This window comes from Sus scrofa, chromosome 9 (assembly GCF_054392235.1).
Source record: "Sus scrofa isolate SSC_HxYL_T2T_F1_AM1 chromosome 9, Sscrofa_HxYL_maternal_Yorkshire_Landrace_v2.0, whole genome shotgun sequence".
Taxonomy (NCBI): domain Eukaryota; kingdom Metazoa; phylum Chordata; class Mammalia; order Artiodactyla; family Suidae; genus Sus; species Sus scrofa.
The window spans coordinates 48,603,687-48,619,365 of NC_139391.1; the positions used below are offsets into that span (position 1 = coordinate 48,603,687).

General features: G+C 49.5%; 1 protein-coding gene across 18 annotated transcripts in view; it reads left to right on the top strand.

Annotated features, from left to right (window-relative positions):
* The window catches only part of SORL1 (sortilin related receptor 1), a 218,259-nt gene that overhangs the window by 39,565 nt on the left and 163,015 nt on the right, over positions 1-15,679 (top strand). For 11 of the 18 annotated variants that reach the window (XM_084978368.1, XM_084978367.1, XM_084978364.1 and 8 more), the window contains one exon: positions 6,195-6,294. The exons of 2 other annotated variants lie outside the window; for them this stretch is intronic. Coding sequence is in view for 5 of the 16 variants with exons in the window: in XM_084978356.1 (XP_084834482.1) it covers positions 11,277-11,552 (276 nt within the window). In the remaining 11 variants the exon portion in view is untranslated. Of the gene's footprint in view, positions 1-6,194; positions 6,295-11,262; positions 11,553-15,679 lie in introns of those variants that run through there. 5 more of the 18 variants (XM_084978356.1, XM_021063010.2, XM_021063012.2 and 2 more) reach the window with 1 other exon arrangement.

The window sequence follows — 15,679 nt, forward strand, 5'->3', positions numbered from 1 at the left end:
CGTGGCCTGGGTTCGATCCCTGGCCCAGGAACTTCTTCATGCTACAGATATAGCCAAAAAGAAAAGAAGAGAAAGAGACTCTGGGGCAGATGTGTGCTGCACAGAGGATGACCAGATGAGGGTACAGCCAGAAGGCGCTCATCTGCCAGCCAAGGAGAGTGGCCAGAAGAAAGCCACCCTGCTGACACCTTGATGTTGGACTTTCAAGGCTCGAGAACGTGAGAAAATACATTTCTGTTGTTTCAGCCACCCCATCTTTGGCATTTTGTTATGGCAGCCTTAGCAAACGATTACATGCTCCCCCGTACTCCTATCACTGCCAGCTTTTAATGACAGCAAATCTCACAGCAGGTTCTGCCACACTCGCGGGCATTTATGACACATCCATTAGTAACAGGGCACGTCGATTCTCATCTCTCTTTCTGGTACTCTCATCACACTTTACTTGAATGTGCTTTCCTAGCTGTTGGTAACAGGCAACCAGAATCCTCAGACCCAAGCCCACAGGGTGAGTCAGTGAACAAGACTCTGCCAGCCCCATGGCAGAATCGTTTGATTAATTTGCCGTGTGGCAGCTTAATCCCTACACCTGTTCATGCAACGAATGGGTGTGTCTGTAAAATCTTTTTCACGAGCCATATGTCTTAAATACTTCTGAATCCACTACCCAGAGCCCATTTCTGAGACTCATTATGCTAATGCACATGCCACTAATGAAAATCCATTATTAACATTTGTTATGCTAATGAGTTAAAAAAATCACTTGTATTGATTGAGAGGGGAATAACCAAAACACTTGTAATAGCTGCCACTGGAGTCTGGGCTTTCTAATGAGGACCTAGCTGACCCTTCCAGAGGCACGAATTCCTGATGAGGGCAAATGACTGTCCTAGGGTGCTGCCCTGGCTACACTCAGGATTCTACTCTCTAGGCTTGAGACTTTTAAATAAATGGCAGGTGTGACCATTCCCACTGAAGGGGAATCTGTGGTTCTGAAGAAAAAACACACTCGTGTGTGTTACTTTACACTTCACACTCCGCTGCAATACTCCCTCACTTCTGACACCAGATAGACAGATTTTCCACACATTGAGCAATTCTGGGACACCAGCTGGTGTCCTACAATTTAACCTGGTTCTGACGCCATCCCCAGGTTCAGAACACAGACTGTCCTCCTCCACTTCAGATGCCAATCCCAAATCCAGGTTGTCGCCTGTGCTTCTGGCCAATCAGTGATAGATTGTAGGTCCCCATGACCCCCTCCTCAAGTTTGATGAATCTGCCACACAGGAAATTAATCAAATTGATTACTTAGCTCAGAACTCAGGAAAACATTTTACTTACTGGATTACTGGTTTATGACAAAAGGATATAATTTAGGAATAGCCAGCTGGGAGAGGTGCAGAGGACACTGCGTGGGCAAAAGTCACAGAGTGTCCATGCCTTCTCTCCTTTCTTGCATCTCCACATGTGCCCCAACTTAGAAGTTGCCTGAACCCCATCCTTCTGGGTTTTTATGGAGGCTTCATTACAGAAGCATGGTTGACTTAACCTCTAGCCCCCTCCCCTCCACAGAGGTGGGGGCAGGGAGGTAGGCTTGAAAGTTCCAATCCTCTAATCCGGGTTGGTTCCCATGGCAACCAGCCCCCCTCCTTAGGGGCTTTCCAAAAGTCACCTCCTTAACATAAACTCTGGCATGGTTGAAGGGGGCTTGTTATAAATGACAAGAGACGCCTTTATTGAGACTATCACGTAGGAACAGGGCTCTAGGAGCTCTGTGTTAGAGATGGGATGAAGACAAAATATATATTTCCTATTGTAAATCACGATAATGTACATCTCTCTTCTCTGGATGCTTGTTTTATTCAGTTTCCATCTTGCCTATAATTGACTTTTAAATACTTTAAAATAAACAGTGTCACGTATGCGTGTATGAGTTAATTGTAATACGAACCAGGGGCTTACAGTTAACATTTGAAGGGTCCTGGTCAGGCATCCAGGCTGCAGAGGTGGCTCTTGAAATATCATCATCTCACTCTCAGTCCAATGATGCAGGAATTACCAAAAGGGACACCAGGAATAATTTTTCCTTGAGGAAAAGGATGCTGCCTAGGAAATGTGGTTGTCTGGAATGAGCTTAAGTAGACAAGCAGTAAGACTCCAGCAAACGGCAGGCTAACACCTCCAAAGCTGTGCTTACTAGGGATCATTCATCTGGTCTCATGTCCCTCAGCTTAAAGGGAGACTCTGTTGCCTGATTTTCCCTGGAATTTGGTGGATCCTGCAAGGGGTTTGGGGGTTGAGGTAAGGCCCGAGAGCAGGGCCTGCCCAGAGCCTCCAAGAACAGGCTGCAGGAATGCCACGGTGCCTGTTTGCTAAAAAATGTTTGTATGGTTTGAATCCCTTCATGGTTCAGTGGTTACTGAATCCAACTAGGATCCACAAAGATTCAGATTCGATTCCTGGCCTCGCTCAGTGGGTTAAGGATCTGTCATTGCCACCAGCTATGGTGTAGTTCGCAGACGCGGCTCAGATCTCATGTTACTGTGGCTGTGGCATAAGCGGGCAGCTGAAGCCCCAATTTGACCTCTAGCCTGGGAACTTCCATATGCTGCAGGTTCAGCCCTAAAAAGCAAAAAAATTGAAAAAATAAAAAATGAAAAAGTGAAAAAATAAAAAAGAAATATTTGCATGCATGGCTGAACCACACCCGGGACTTGCTTGTATGGCAACATGTCACTGGGTAGATGAGACACATACAAACCCGAATAAAACCTGACAATTGTGGAATGGGCAAAATGATTTAGCAACAACCCCTAATCTGAATTTTCCATACTAACCATAGATATCATTATGTTTTATGTACCACGAAACCTTGACATGTACAATCTTCATCCTTTAAACCTGCAGAGGAAGGCAGAACATTGAGAGCTGAAGAGGATGAGGCTCTGAGAAGATGCCTAAGATGGCCCCGCAGGTTGACAGCAGAGCTGGTTTATATACATATATGTATTTTTAAAATTTTTTTTTAGGGCCACCTGTGCAGCATATAGAATTTCCCAGACTAGGGGTCAAATCGGAGCTAAAGCTGCCGGCCTATCCCACAGGTACAGCAACTCGGGATCCATGCCACGTCTGTGACCTATACCACAGCTTACAGCAAAGCCGGATCCTTAACCCACAGAGCAGGGCCAGGGATTGTACCCTCGTCCTCATGGATACTAGTTGGGTTCGTTACCGCTCAGCCACAGTGGGGACTCCTAGAGCTGGTCTATAAACCCAGGTGAGCTGGATCCTTAATATCCAAACTGGGGCCTCCAGTCTCTCCATCCTGTTCCCATGTCAACCTCATGTTCTGTGTATGTGATTAAATGACCATGGCAGGATTAAATCATGAGCAGGAAGAGGGGTGGAGGGTCAGAGCTGACTTTAGTGGGCAGAAGAAAAATGAGGCCACAGTGGGTGCCCCCCTGCTGGGAGGCGAATAAGGAACCACACACCGTGTTTGGCAGACTGTGAAGTATTCCATGGCGTCATTATCACAGAATAGCAGCCTTTTAGAATTAAGAATAGTCTTAATTTGCACTTCGTTGAGCTTTTCATTTACATAATGTTAGAATGCAAAGAAAATTCATACACAAAATCCACTGCTAATTTAGCACTGAAGTTCTTGTTGAAATAACCGTTGAGGCGGTTGGGCTAACTATGGCTTGGTGTCAAACCCCAGCTGAGAATGCACTGGCCTCTGAGTGGACTTGCTGGTAGAATCCAAACCCTAATCACAGTTTCAGTCATGTATTGGGTGTGGAGGAAGACTTTAATATAATTCGTTGAAGGGCTCTGAGAAAATGTCTCATGGCAGGATTAAATTATCCAGGGCTTTGTTAAAAGCACTTGCAGTTTTGAGTCCGGTGGAGTGATCATTTAACAGGTGTCAACTCAAGCTGAGGACACCATGCAACATTTCCGGTGTGATGGATTTCAAGATGGCAGACAGGGAGTGGTGTGATCTGTGTGGTGCCCTGTGCAAAAGCCTACATGTGATAAACAGGTGCCTCCTGGTAGCAGGAGGTGAACAAAGGGGTGATGAGGTGCCCAGGCTATGGTCCTGGTGAAATGGCTGCTCTGGCTGCGCAGCATCCATAAATCCCCTGGACCACAGTCCTGACGCAGTTAAGACTCTCCTTGGTTTCTCTTGCCCTTTGCCTCCTTGGCCTCTGGCAATGGGCAGCGCCCCACATGTTTGCTCCCACACCCTACTGTGCCACCACCCTCTAACCTTGAAGCTGCTCTACATTCCCTTCAGACCCAGGAAATAACTTCCTTATCCTCCTGGAAACAGCAATTCCAGCCCTCTCCCCCTCTACGCCCCACCCCCGACACACACTGGAGACCACAGCTCAAAAGGTCCTGTTCTCTAGAAATTTTTCCCCGCTTCACTCTCCCCAAATCCATTGATCATCTTTGTTTTCAAAACAGATCTCTTTCTGTTGTTAAATGATAAACTGGAGCATGAGACATATTTTGAGAGTTCCTTTGAGCAAAAATTGATTCAAATCAGGCAGCACCACACTGGAAACCATGAGGAGCCCTGGGTCACAGGCGCTGGGAAAGACGGATGGAGAAGGCGAGGAAGCAGAGAAAGGAAATTATTGATTGGCTATAGCTTAAAGCTTAGTCAGCTGCTTGTGATTGGTTGTCCTTAGGTTTCGATTTCTTAACCTTAAGAAAAGTATGGGCTTAGGTTTTGGTTTGCTTTACAAAGGCCACCAAAGCCTTAGAGCCCCTTCAGCCTAATGGCCTTCCTTGTTTAGTTAATGCTGTTTTCACCTATTTCTTTTTGGTTGGTTGGTTTTTAAATTTTATTTATTTATTTGTTTAGCCTTTTTTTTTAAAATTTTTTTTTTTAGGGCCACACCTGCAGCAAATGGAAGTTCCCAGGCTAGGGAGTCAAATCAGAGCTCCAGCTGCTAGCCTACACCACAGCTCAGGGCAACACCGGATCCTTAACCCACTGAGCGAGGCCAGGGATTGAACCCGCAACCTCGTGGTTCCAAGTTGGATTCATTTCCACTGCACCACAATGGGAACTCTTGTTTTCACATATTCCCGCTATTTGCTTTCTTCAAATGTCTGCTTTAGCTTTCTTCAAGTTCTCTCTGGCGGTGGCTGGATATTTTTTAACAGACACGTGTACCCTATCATCTCCATCCTTGGGCAGTAGGTCAATACCTAAAATTGTGTTGTAAGGGAAGGACTCACTCCTTTGGGAGGCTGACTCGCCTGGTCCTGAGAGAACTCTCAGCTGTCTTTCCAGCATCCTTTGACCTGGACACAAGAATGAGAAATTGTGTCTCTCAAGAGCAGTGATTCAAAACTGCCAGTGGGTGTGAGGGGTGGGGATGCGGGCAGGGTCGCCACTGCCCTCACCTCAGCTGTTCGTTTCAACTCACCTGGATAGATACCTAAGTACAAAGCTGGAGAATAGGTCCAAAGACCCAATCATAATTTAGAAAAAGAGGTAAGTACCAAGATAGCTGCTGTAATGGAACACAATTCTCAAGAGAGGCATCTATCAAGGTGGCAGGGGTTGGGGGGGGGTGGCTACTGGGGAATTTGGGCAGAATGAAGAAGTGACTTTTTATTTGAAGAGCTAACAATGCCTGGCATGGGGAATATTTTTTATCTAATTTCTTTCTTCCTTTTTTTAAGGCTGCACTTGCAGCATATGGAAGTTACCAGTCTAGGGGTCAAATTGAAGCTGCAGCTGCCGGCCAACACCACAGCCACAGCAGGGCCAGACCTGAGACACGTCTTCAACCTACACTGCAGATTGTAGCAACGCTGGATCCTTAACCCACTGAGCAAGTCCAGGGTTCGAACCCCCATCCTCATGGATATTAGTCGCTTCTTAGCCTGCTGAGCCACAACAGGAACTCCTATTTTTATCTCATTCCACCTGGTGAAAGACAATGGGAGGAGGGTTTCTGGGGATCCTAGGTCCTTGTTAGAAAGAGAGGTGGGCCAAAAAGCAAGCCAGCCAGCCTATTTTCCAAGTCTGGGTAGCTCCCAGACTACTTAAGGGCATCTGTTGAGCTAAAGCATCCCATGCTTTTGGAAATCCTTTCCTATAAGTTGGGTGGTGCCTGACTACCAGCTGCCTAAAGCTGTGCTCCCTGTTATTGTATTGCCAGGACTCCAAGGAAAGGATACACAAGCCTTTGATATGCAATTATTCAGAAGCTTTCAGAGTCTCCAGCTTTAACTCCTCCCATTCACTCCAAACTCCAGCAGGTGAGTCCCATTCTCTTCCTGGGGAAGAAGATAATTCCCCATTGTCTACCAGCTGAAGGCTCAGTCCTTCTCTCTATATATCAGTAAGGAAATTTCCAGAGAGTTCCTGCCATGGCTCAGTGGTAACCAACCTGACTAGGATCCATGAGGATGAGGGTTCGATCCCTGGCCTCGCTCTGTGGGTTAAGGATCTGGCATTTCTGTGAGCTGTGGTGTAGGGCACAGACACAGCTCGGATCTCATGTTGCTGTGGCTGGCAGCTTCAACTCCAATTCAACCCCTAGTCTGGGAACTTCCATATGCCATGGGTGCAGCCCTAAAAGGACCAAAAAAAGAAATTTCCAGATCTTCACAGCCTTTGTGAGAAAGATCTAAACACGCTGTTGTTACCTAAACTCAAGAAGTTGAGTGTCTGAGAGACAGAGGCCAGACGCCCAGGGGATGCAGTGGAATCAAAACACGAGGGAAGTCTCTAAAACCTGCATTCCTTCACAGGTGTTCAACCCAAATCCCTTTTCTGAAAAATGGAAACCAAATCCCTCGTTCCATTTATCTTCAAGAAAATCAGAGAGAACAGGATCTGACCCGTGAGCCATGTAACATTACTCTCGGCTTGAGCATCTTGCCTTGGCTAGGCGCCCGGGGTTGGTTCATGGAGGGTTAGAGCAGGTCCTGAGAGGTGAGGACTTGGCACCTGTCTTCTCCTTTCTGTCCCATCCCGGTTCTCTCTGCAACCCCCCCACCCAGGACTTGAAACACCAGCTCTTCTCTCTTTCCGAGGGGGATATCAGACATAGAAAAAGTCAGAGAACCTCGGTTTGGGCCTAGACCTTCCCAACGACGTGACTTTGGCCAAGTCCTTCCTCCTGAGCCTTCATTCTCAAAAATCTGTAAAAATGGAGCGTTGATAATCCCAGCGCTGGCCCCCCTAAAGCGTTGCTATGAGATGAAATCTGTTAGACAATGCTGTTATAATGCAAATATAAGTCACTGCTGTGCGAAAGTAAGTTACTACTATTTTCAGAACCTCCTCTTTGAATTTAATGTATTCAAGAGGGAGAATCATAAGTTACTTGTTCTGTTCTGGGTGCATCTGTATTATAAACCTTGTCAGTTCCCCTGGACTTTGCCTTAACAAGAGGCATTTTCAGCAGCAGTGGGGGGAGAAAATTATTTCTTTGGGGCTGGAGGGTATTTCTAGCTTACGCTGGCTGGTCAAGTAAACGGCAGTTACTTGACTAAAGTGATGTGGAAAGGGGGTAAAGTTTGCCACACCGAGCCGTGCAGGGTGGGCCCCTTTTCTGCTTCAGGGACTCAGAGGTCTGGTTGTGACTTGGCGGGGCAGCTTTGGGAGGAAGAAGTGGTGGAGGGCCGATGATGGTCAGGCTCTGAGGTTCAGCTGTCTTTGTCCCATGACAACCCCCCAACCCTCACAAGGCCCCGGGGATGACTTCTCCCATCATTCGTATACATATTATGTCACTGAGCACTGAGCACTACACGCCAGGATCACTGGGAGTGTAGACTAGAGCAAGGAGAACCTGGTTTTGCCCTCCTGCTGCTTGTAGTTTTAAGAGGAAAATGAGATTAAATAAGTAATGGGACCAGAGAGAAGGTATCCAAGACTGCATGGGACTTAAAGCCTTGCTCTAAGAAGCAAGGTGGTGTATCCTAGGCTAAGTGCAGAAGGAGGCCTCTCTCTCTTTTCTTTGGCCTTGGCTATGGCATGCTGAAGTTCTTGGACCAGGGACTGAACTGATAACACAGCAGCAACCAGGGCCACAGCAGGGACAATGGTGGATCCTTAACGAGCTGAGCCACCAGGGAACTCCATGGAGGGAGAACTTTTAGAAACTGAAGGATGCACAGACGTTGGTCAGGCCACACACTGGGCAGAGAGGGAGGGTGAGCAGAGAGATCTCAGCAGTAGGGAAGGCCATGGGGGAAGGAGGGAAGTGGGGGGTGGGGGAGGGAGAGAGGGAGGGGGGTCTTTGAGATTTTTCCTCCCCGCTTCATCTTCATGGTCCGTGTTGCTATTTTACCTGTGACTCCATCTGGATAAAATGTGGGACATCGATGACCTCTCGGTGGTTTTTCCTTAGCCCCCTCTCCAGCTCTAGCTCAAAATGGCCTAGATGGGGCAGAAGGACAGAGGAGGGTCATCTAAAGTCTGACCCTAGGCACAAGAGTTTTTATACACAGCAGTCTAGAATAAAATTCCCACACATGTTGATTTCCCTCCTGACCTTGGGCAGCATCAAGAATAAGGCCATGCAAGTAGGGGCGCAGGGGATGGGGATCCTGCTTTTCTTGGTCTACATTCCCACCCAATGCTGATGTTGTTTGGGAGGCTTGGGGGGAAGTGGTGGCTTGTTTACAAACCCAGATCCGGTTTTGAAGCTGGGAGGAACATCCTGCTCAATTGCACAATTCGGCTGCGATCCCTATCCTGGGTGCCCTGGCCTGTGGTTGCTCCCATCTCATGCCCAGGTGGGGGTCCTGAAGGGATGAAGACTGGTCAGGGCTACAAGGTCCTTATTCATTTTACAAGTGAAGAAATCAATGCCCAGAGAGACCAGATGACCAGGACAAAAAGCACACAGTAACTTAGCTACAAAGCAGGACTAGAATCCATGTTTCTAATGCCACTTGTGTACAATACTTCTATGAGGGGCCTTCACAATTCAGGTGGAAATTTTGTTTTTATATACATTCTCTCCTCTGATACTCTCAGCAGTTCTGTGCGAGAGGCTGGGATCAAGACCCTTATTTTGCAGGTGACAAAACTGAAGCTCTGAGACTGAGCTCCCCAAAGTTAGAAAGTGGACCTTCTGACTCAAAATTCAGTGCATTTCCCACCATGCTCTGTGGTTATGAGGATCATACAGTCTCAGGGTTTGCTGATTATCCACCTGTGAACAACTTGGAGGGTAGATAATGATTACAGAGGAGGGCTTTCAAGGAGTAAATTAGCCATGTTTGAGCATTCTCTCCAGTTCTCCAGCATCCACAGTGCAAATCAAAATCAGCAAGTAGCTGGCCATGCCCTCCTAATTCTTCCCTGAGAATTGCTATCCGAACCTCAAGCCAGTGGCTTGTGTGGAAAAAGCAGCTCCCTGTCTTTAAATCCACACTTAGGGGGCACATGTTTTCTGCTGGGACTCTTGAGGCTTGCTTTTGTAGAAAAGGTTCTCATTAAATATATGTTGAAATAAACAATAATCGAACCATTTGCTGGGTGTTCTGCCTCCAGCCGTGTTCTTCTCATTACCCCTTGGGGGTTAAATGGGGGCTGACAGGCTTTGCTGTTGGTCTTGGGGGTGGGCTGGGGGACAGGGTGGTCCACAACCTGGTAAGGTGCTACTGACAAGGCAGCTGGTCTAGAGGAGGAATGAGGGCTGGCAGTGGCTCATTGGCTTTCCCAGAGGATAAGTGATTTGCTTGGCAGGGAGAACTGGGTGTTTCTATGATTATGTTGAGACGGACAGAAAGGATGGGGGAGAAAGGCAGGGGTGCGAGGAGGTGGGGGACTTCAGGAGCTGAGGCCATGTCCCCAGCAAGTCTGGCATGGGGTGGGAGAGGGAGGGAGAAGGCTGGATTTAGGGAGTCAGCAAAGGCTATCTCTCCTTTGGCAGGTTGTCACCAAGTATGGTGCTACTTAGGGGAAGGTCTGTTAACTGGAGAGGCGGGGATGAGGGTGTGGGGGGTTGGGGGGTGTAGGATGAGGAGTATTGTGGGGAACCGAACTGACCATCTTCTCTTCCCTCTAAACCACAGGCTTTCATGAACTCTAGAAGTAGTCTCTCCTTCAGTCCTGTTTCCTCCGTCTCCTCAAAAACCAGGGTGTGAGTCCAGAGCACAGTGAAACATAAAAACAGAGGAGGCCAGAGTAGACAGGGCTTGGCTCTTCCCACAAACCTGCAGAAAAAATATTGACCTTGGGTTTGCCTCTGCAGTTCCAACCACAGTTTTATCTCCTTGTGGTTCAAAGAGGTCTGGATCTTCAAGCTGCAAGCAGGGATAACTGAAAGTCTATCCTCCCGACTTTTGAGATGTCTGCCCCTCCTGTTCCCAGTGGCGAGCCTTACCCACCTTGGACTTGCAGCAGGGTTGGCTGTGGGCTGAAGGGACTGGTGTGTGTGTGTCCATTTTAGGGTTGAGGTGGGGTGGCCCAGGGATCAGTCACCCAGGAGTGGGTCACAAGTAAGCCACTGTGCTGGGAGCTGTGTGTCCTGTGCAGGTATTCCTGTAAGAAACCATTGTGCAACTGTGGGACCTTTCAGGTGTGGCGAGTCCCTTGCCAGACGTGCCCTTGCTTTTACTGCCTCTGTGCAGGGTGTATATTTACTATGCTTGGGCAGGGGCAGTTTAGCTTGATCAAGGGCAGTTTTGGTGCCCAGAGTAATTCAAACTATGTGCGTTCCACCATGGGGGCGGGTTCATCTGGACTCTAATGCGCCTGCCGCGTCCTCTGAGCTAATTGTCTCCGGCTTCGGCGCTCCCCTGGAGGTGGGGATGCGGCAGGAGGCGGGGGGAGGTGATCGTGTGGCGGGACAGGGCACTGTGCAGTCAGGAAAGCAGACTGGCCGCGGCTGAGGTCGACCTCGAAGTGACGGGGCAGAGGAGGCGAGAACTCCAGGAAGGACGGGCGAGCCCCGCGCGACCCTCGATTGCCGCAGGGCTGACGGACAAGGAGGAGCGCCAGCCAGGGTACGCGGCCGCGTGCCGCTCGCTGCCTTGACTTCCCCATCCCCGCGTGGGGGAGGGGCCGCAGCGGAGAAAGTGCGCGAAGGGGCCGCGGCGGCGAGCCTCCCACGTGACGGCGCCGCGCCAGCGGAGCGGGACCCGGCGGCGGCGGGCGCAGCGGGGCGGCCTGGAGCCCCGGGAGCGGCGCGCGCGGCCCCGGCCCGGCCGGCGTCCCGGCCTCGCGCTGCACATTCTCTCCTGGCGGCGGCGCCACCTGCGGTCGCGTTCGCCCGAACATGGCGACACGGAGCAGCAGGAGGGAGTCGCGACTCCCCTTCCTTTTCATCCTGATGGCGCTGCTGCCGCCCGGGGCTGTTGGCGAGGTCTGGCCGTACACGCTGCCCGGCGGCCGCGCGCCGGGGCCCCAGGACCGGGGCTTCCTCGTGGTGCGCGGCGACCCGCGTGAGCTGCGGCTGGGGGCGCACGGGGCGCCCCGGGGGGCGGACGAGAAGCCGCTCCGGAGGAAACGGAGCGCTGCCCTGCAGCCCGAGCCCATCCAGGTGTACGGACAGGTGAGCGGCCGCCCCCCCCGGCTCCCCTCGGCTCTCTTCTCTCCCTGCGCTGCCGCACCCCCGCATCCATCCTTGGCTGTCGCTTCCCAGGTGCAGGCACCGCTGGGACTTCCTGGCTGGCGTTTGTTTTTTTCCCTTCCTCACTTGAGTACAACCATCAGCACTTAAATCGCCTTGATCTTTCCTCCTTCCTGTCGATTTTAGCCAAGGATTCCAGGGCACTCGCGGGGTGCACTGCCTGTTTCCCCATGGTGTGTGCTCACCGGTGGAGTTTCTGGCAGGTATCGGAGGGGTGCAGCCTCATTTTACGTGTGGATAAAAACGGGCTTTCTTTAGTGTATCATCAGTTGGCTGCGGAGGCGGCGAGCACCCTGCAGTAGCAGTACATTTACCCAGAACAGTCAGAGGAGGGGGTTTCCACACTTAACATTTTTAACCACCATTAAGGTGGGCAAACCCAAAAGCTTGACTCTGTTGGTACAGTCAAAGCAAGAGGGGTGTGTGTGTGTGTATGTGTGTGTGTGTGTGTAAGGGCTAATTTTTTGGGGGGGGGCAAGTAGGGATGGTGAGATTCTATCCATTCCATGCCCCACCACCCCCTTCCCCCAAATACTGACTTTGTTTTTGGACAGTAACATCCCACGTGATACTTGGGGATTTGAAAGACTAAGAATTTGGTGGGCATTGTTATTCAGTAAGTGATTTATTTCTATCCAGGCAATGGGTTTATTAGATCATAAGTAATATGAATTTCACTTTTATGGCCGGACTTACTGCCGGCAATTGCAGACTGGTTTGTGGGTTAGTATCAGCATTGGCGAAATTAATTTGACTGTGTTATTGCCTCAGGAGACTGCCAGTCCTGTGGTTGAGATTGACATCAGCAAAACTAGAAAGTGGGGGCACCAGTGGAGGTGGTGAATTACACATTTCTAGAGTCAAAACGTTCCTTTTAGAGTAGAAAAAAAAAAAAAATTAGCCTGAGGTTCTGTGTCTGCTCACTGATTTTCCATTAGCCATTTCTTCAGGAAATACACAGAGTTAAATGTTCAACCCTTGGAGCCACGAAGAAGAACATTATAAACCATCTTAGCCTATTGTGTCATTTTGTTGATGAAGCCACCAAAGCTGGGAAAGGTGAAGTGGCCAGCCCAAGGTCATGTGGGGCAGAGTTGCTTGCTCTTTAGGTTTTGTCTGCATTGTCTCAGCGACCTTTAAGGGATCAAATAGTGGCTCTCTCTTTATACAGTGCTTTTTCAGTAACTCCTTTCTGAAATAAAATGTATATGGTAAGGGAGGGGGTAGGAATGGAGGTGAGGGGATGCGAGCTTTTGACTTCCATCTATCATCACCCCCTGGGCAAGTGTGTATGCCAGGGGGCATGCAACTGCTGGTGGGCATGGGCTGCTGGAGCCTGCCTGTTTGGCTCCCTCGTGGGTCCAGATCCTTGTTTCCCTCCCCACCCCCATCTGAAACTTCTTTTTTGTATTGTTGAAAGAAGTCAGCAAGGTCCTTGCTCTCCACAGGGACTCCAGCATCCTGATGGAGGCTGGGGGAGGGAGGAAGAGAGGCTCCCTTGTTTGTCGAGTCTCCCCAGTCAGCCCAGCTCTGCTTGGGTTTGAGTCAGCTTTCTGGGGGCTGGGGGTGGGGAGCAGCAGAGAGGATCCCTTCCAGGGCTCAGGTCCGTCCCAACTATAGGCTGCTTGAAAATATGCAAGAAAACATGCACACAGGTGTCATTTCTTCCTTGGGTCAGGTTTGCAAAAGGTCCTGGGGATTTGGGGCCAGTTGAAGATGAACTGTGTTCTCCGTGAAAAAACCCCTCAGCTTTTATATTTCTGGGACAGCCAGAAATTGGGTTGAGTTGAGTTCGGTTCCTTGGAAGGTTGGAATTGGACTCATAATGAGGAATTCCTACCACCGGTGAGGACACTGAGCAGTGGTTTTCTTCTGTAAGGCTGCCCCTCTGTGCCATTGTTCTCAGTTGCCCTGAGGTTAATAAAAGTGGGATTAACTTGAATCTGTAAGGATTTGAGATGGATAGAAGGAAGGACTTCCTGGTCCTGGGCTTTCTGCCACAAGCCCTGTCTGGTGCAGACCTTTCAGACTGCAAACACAGAAATCAGTGGCTGAAAGTGTTTGACTGGTCCTTCTTGGAGCTCTGGAGGGCCTCCCATCCTTTTGAAATGATCTTTCTAGCAAAGGTGACCATTTGCCTCTCTTTTCCCGGGGACAGACTTGTTGTATACGTTGTCCCTGTTGGTTATGAGAAGTACTGTGTTCACCTGCAATGATGTCAGGATGCGGACTCTAAATTATATGACCGTTCTGCTTCTAGCCAGCCCTAAGCCAGTTTCCCACTTTATATTCCCCTCAACCCCCACCCTTTAACTTTTAAATGCAAGGAATTGCAATGTTTTCCTTTAGTGTCCCTTGAATTCAGTGTGATTCTGTATAGAGATGGGGGTGCCGATAGTGGGGGAAGGTTTTCATCCCTGTTTTCAGAAAGCTTATAATCTGAGGAGGTGATGAAGCAGGTGCAAAGACAGGCATGTCAACGTATGGACAGGAAATGAGGAAACATGGGCACTATAGAACCAGCCGCAGGTCTTCAGTGGGGTGGGAGTGGGTTGTCTGCCATGGGAGGCATGGGAGATGGAGGGATAAAGGGTTGGTGGGCTCAGACACTCTGCAGCTCCCCACTCTCGACCTTTGAGTGAGGTTAAGAGGATGCCTGGCAGCACAGATTAGGGCTGGAAGCAGAAGCTGCCTGAAGGAAGAAGCCCCAGGGGTGATGTTCAGGCCACCAGCTTCAGGGAGGGGGAACAGGAGGGCTTTTGCATCTGAGAAAGAGCCCTGGGTTGGAGTCAGTGCCGGTTCTTTTTCCCTGGCTCTGCTAACCTATGGAGTAGGCTAGACTTAGCTGCATCCCCTCTAAAAAAGGCCAGGTCCCAGAAAGGGGTTTTCAGCATTTTTGCTACACCTAATTTCTTCTGGTTTTGTGTCAGCTCCGTGCCTCCGGGCCACCTGCTTTTTCCTCTGCCTCAAATGGTCTTCCCCTGCTTCTGCCTCTGCCTGCAAAACCCCCATTCCATTCCTCAGCATCCAAGGAATACCTCTCAGTATTTATTCCCAGGCTCTGATGGGAAGAGTTCTCAAAAACTTGGTTATAGCCCTTACTGCCTTGTGTTCTAATTGCTTGTTTACCTGTTTCATCTCCCTGTTTGCCTCTTGGATCAAGTCCCTTCTCTGTGTCCCTAGCACTTGGGAGGCCCTTAATGAATATTTGTGGCCTGACTGCTCATCTGGAAGAAGAGAGGCCTGAGGGGTGGGAAGTCCCTCCAAGTTATGGAAAAGGTATATATGAGGAGGACAGTGGCGAGCTCACAGACAGAGAGTGCAGATGAGTTGGTTCAGGATGTGGGTCGTGGAACCCTGATTTTCCTGTGCTGTTCTGAGGTTTATTTTGAACGAAGAGCTGGGATTCTTTTGTACAGAATGCTCCCTTTTAGGGCTGTGGTGGTATTGCTAATGGTTATTGTTTTGGGGAAAAATCCTTTGGAATGAAGCGCAAAGCCTAACAGGATTTACAGGTTTATTTTCCTTCCAATGAGATCTCTCTTCATAATTCCTGCTTTTTAGAGGCCAGGGAGTATTCAGTGTCCTGATTTGAAACTGAAAATAAAGTGTCTATTACAGCACAATCCCCCACACAAAGAGCGTCCTTTGGGGGTGGAGGACGGTTTAGCTTTAGATCTCTTTGGGGCAGATTCGCGTCCGATACACTTGCTTGGAAAAGAATTGGCTGGTTGATTCTGAAGTTAGGACATTTGACCTGTATGCTTCCAAAAGACGAGAAGGCAGAGCGTTTGAGGTTTCAGGTAGACTTCTATGTAGGTGAAGGGTTGCTTGGCATGTTGGATTGGCTTGATAAAGGTGTGACCTTGGAAAACTTCCTCGTCTTGCTTGGCCTTGGGCACAGTTCTTGGCTCTGTCTCTGGCCACTATTTAATAGCATCTTGATGGGGCGTGGTGGGTGGAGCTTTGAGAAGTGGACGGGGTGGGAGGAGCAGAACCCAGGGAAGAGGAGTGAGGAGATGGAGCATGAAAGGGAGGATATGAAAAGC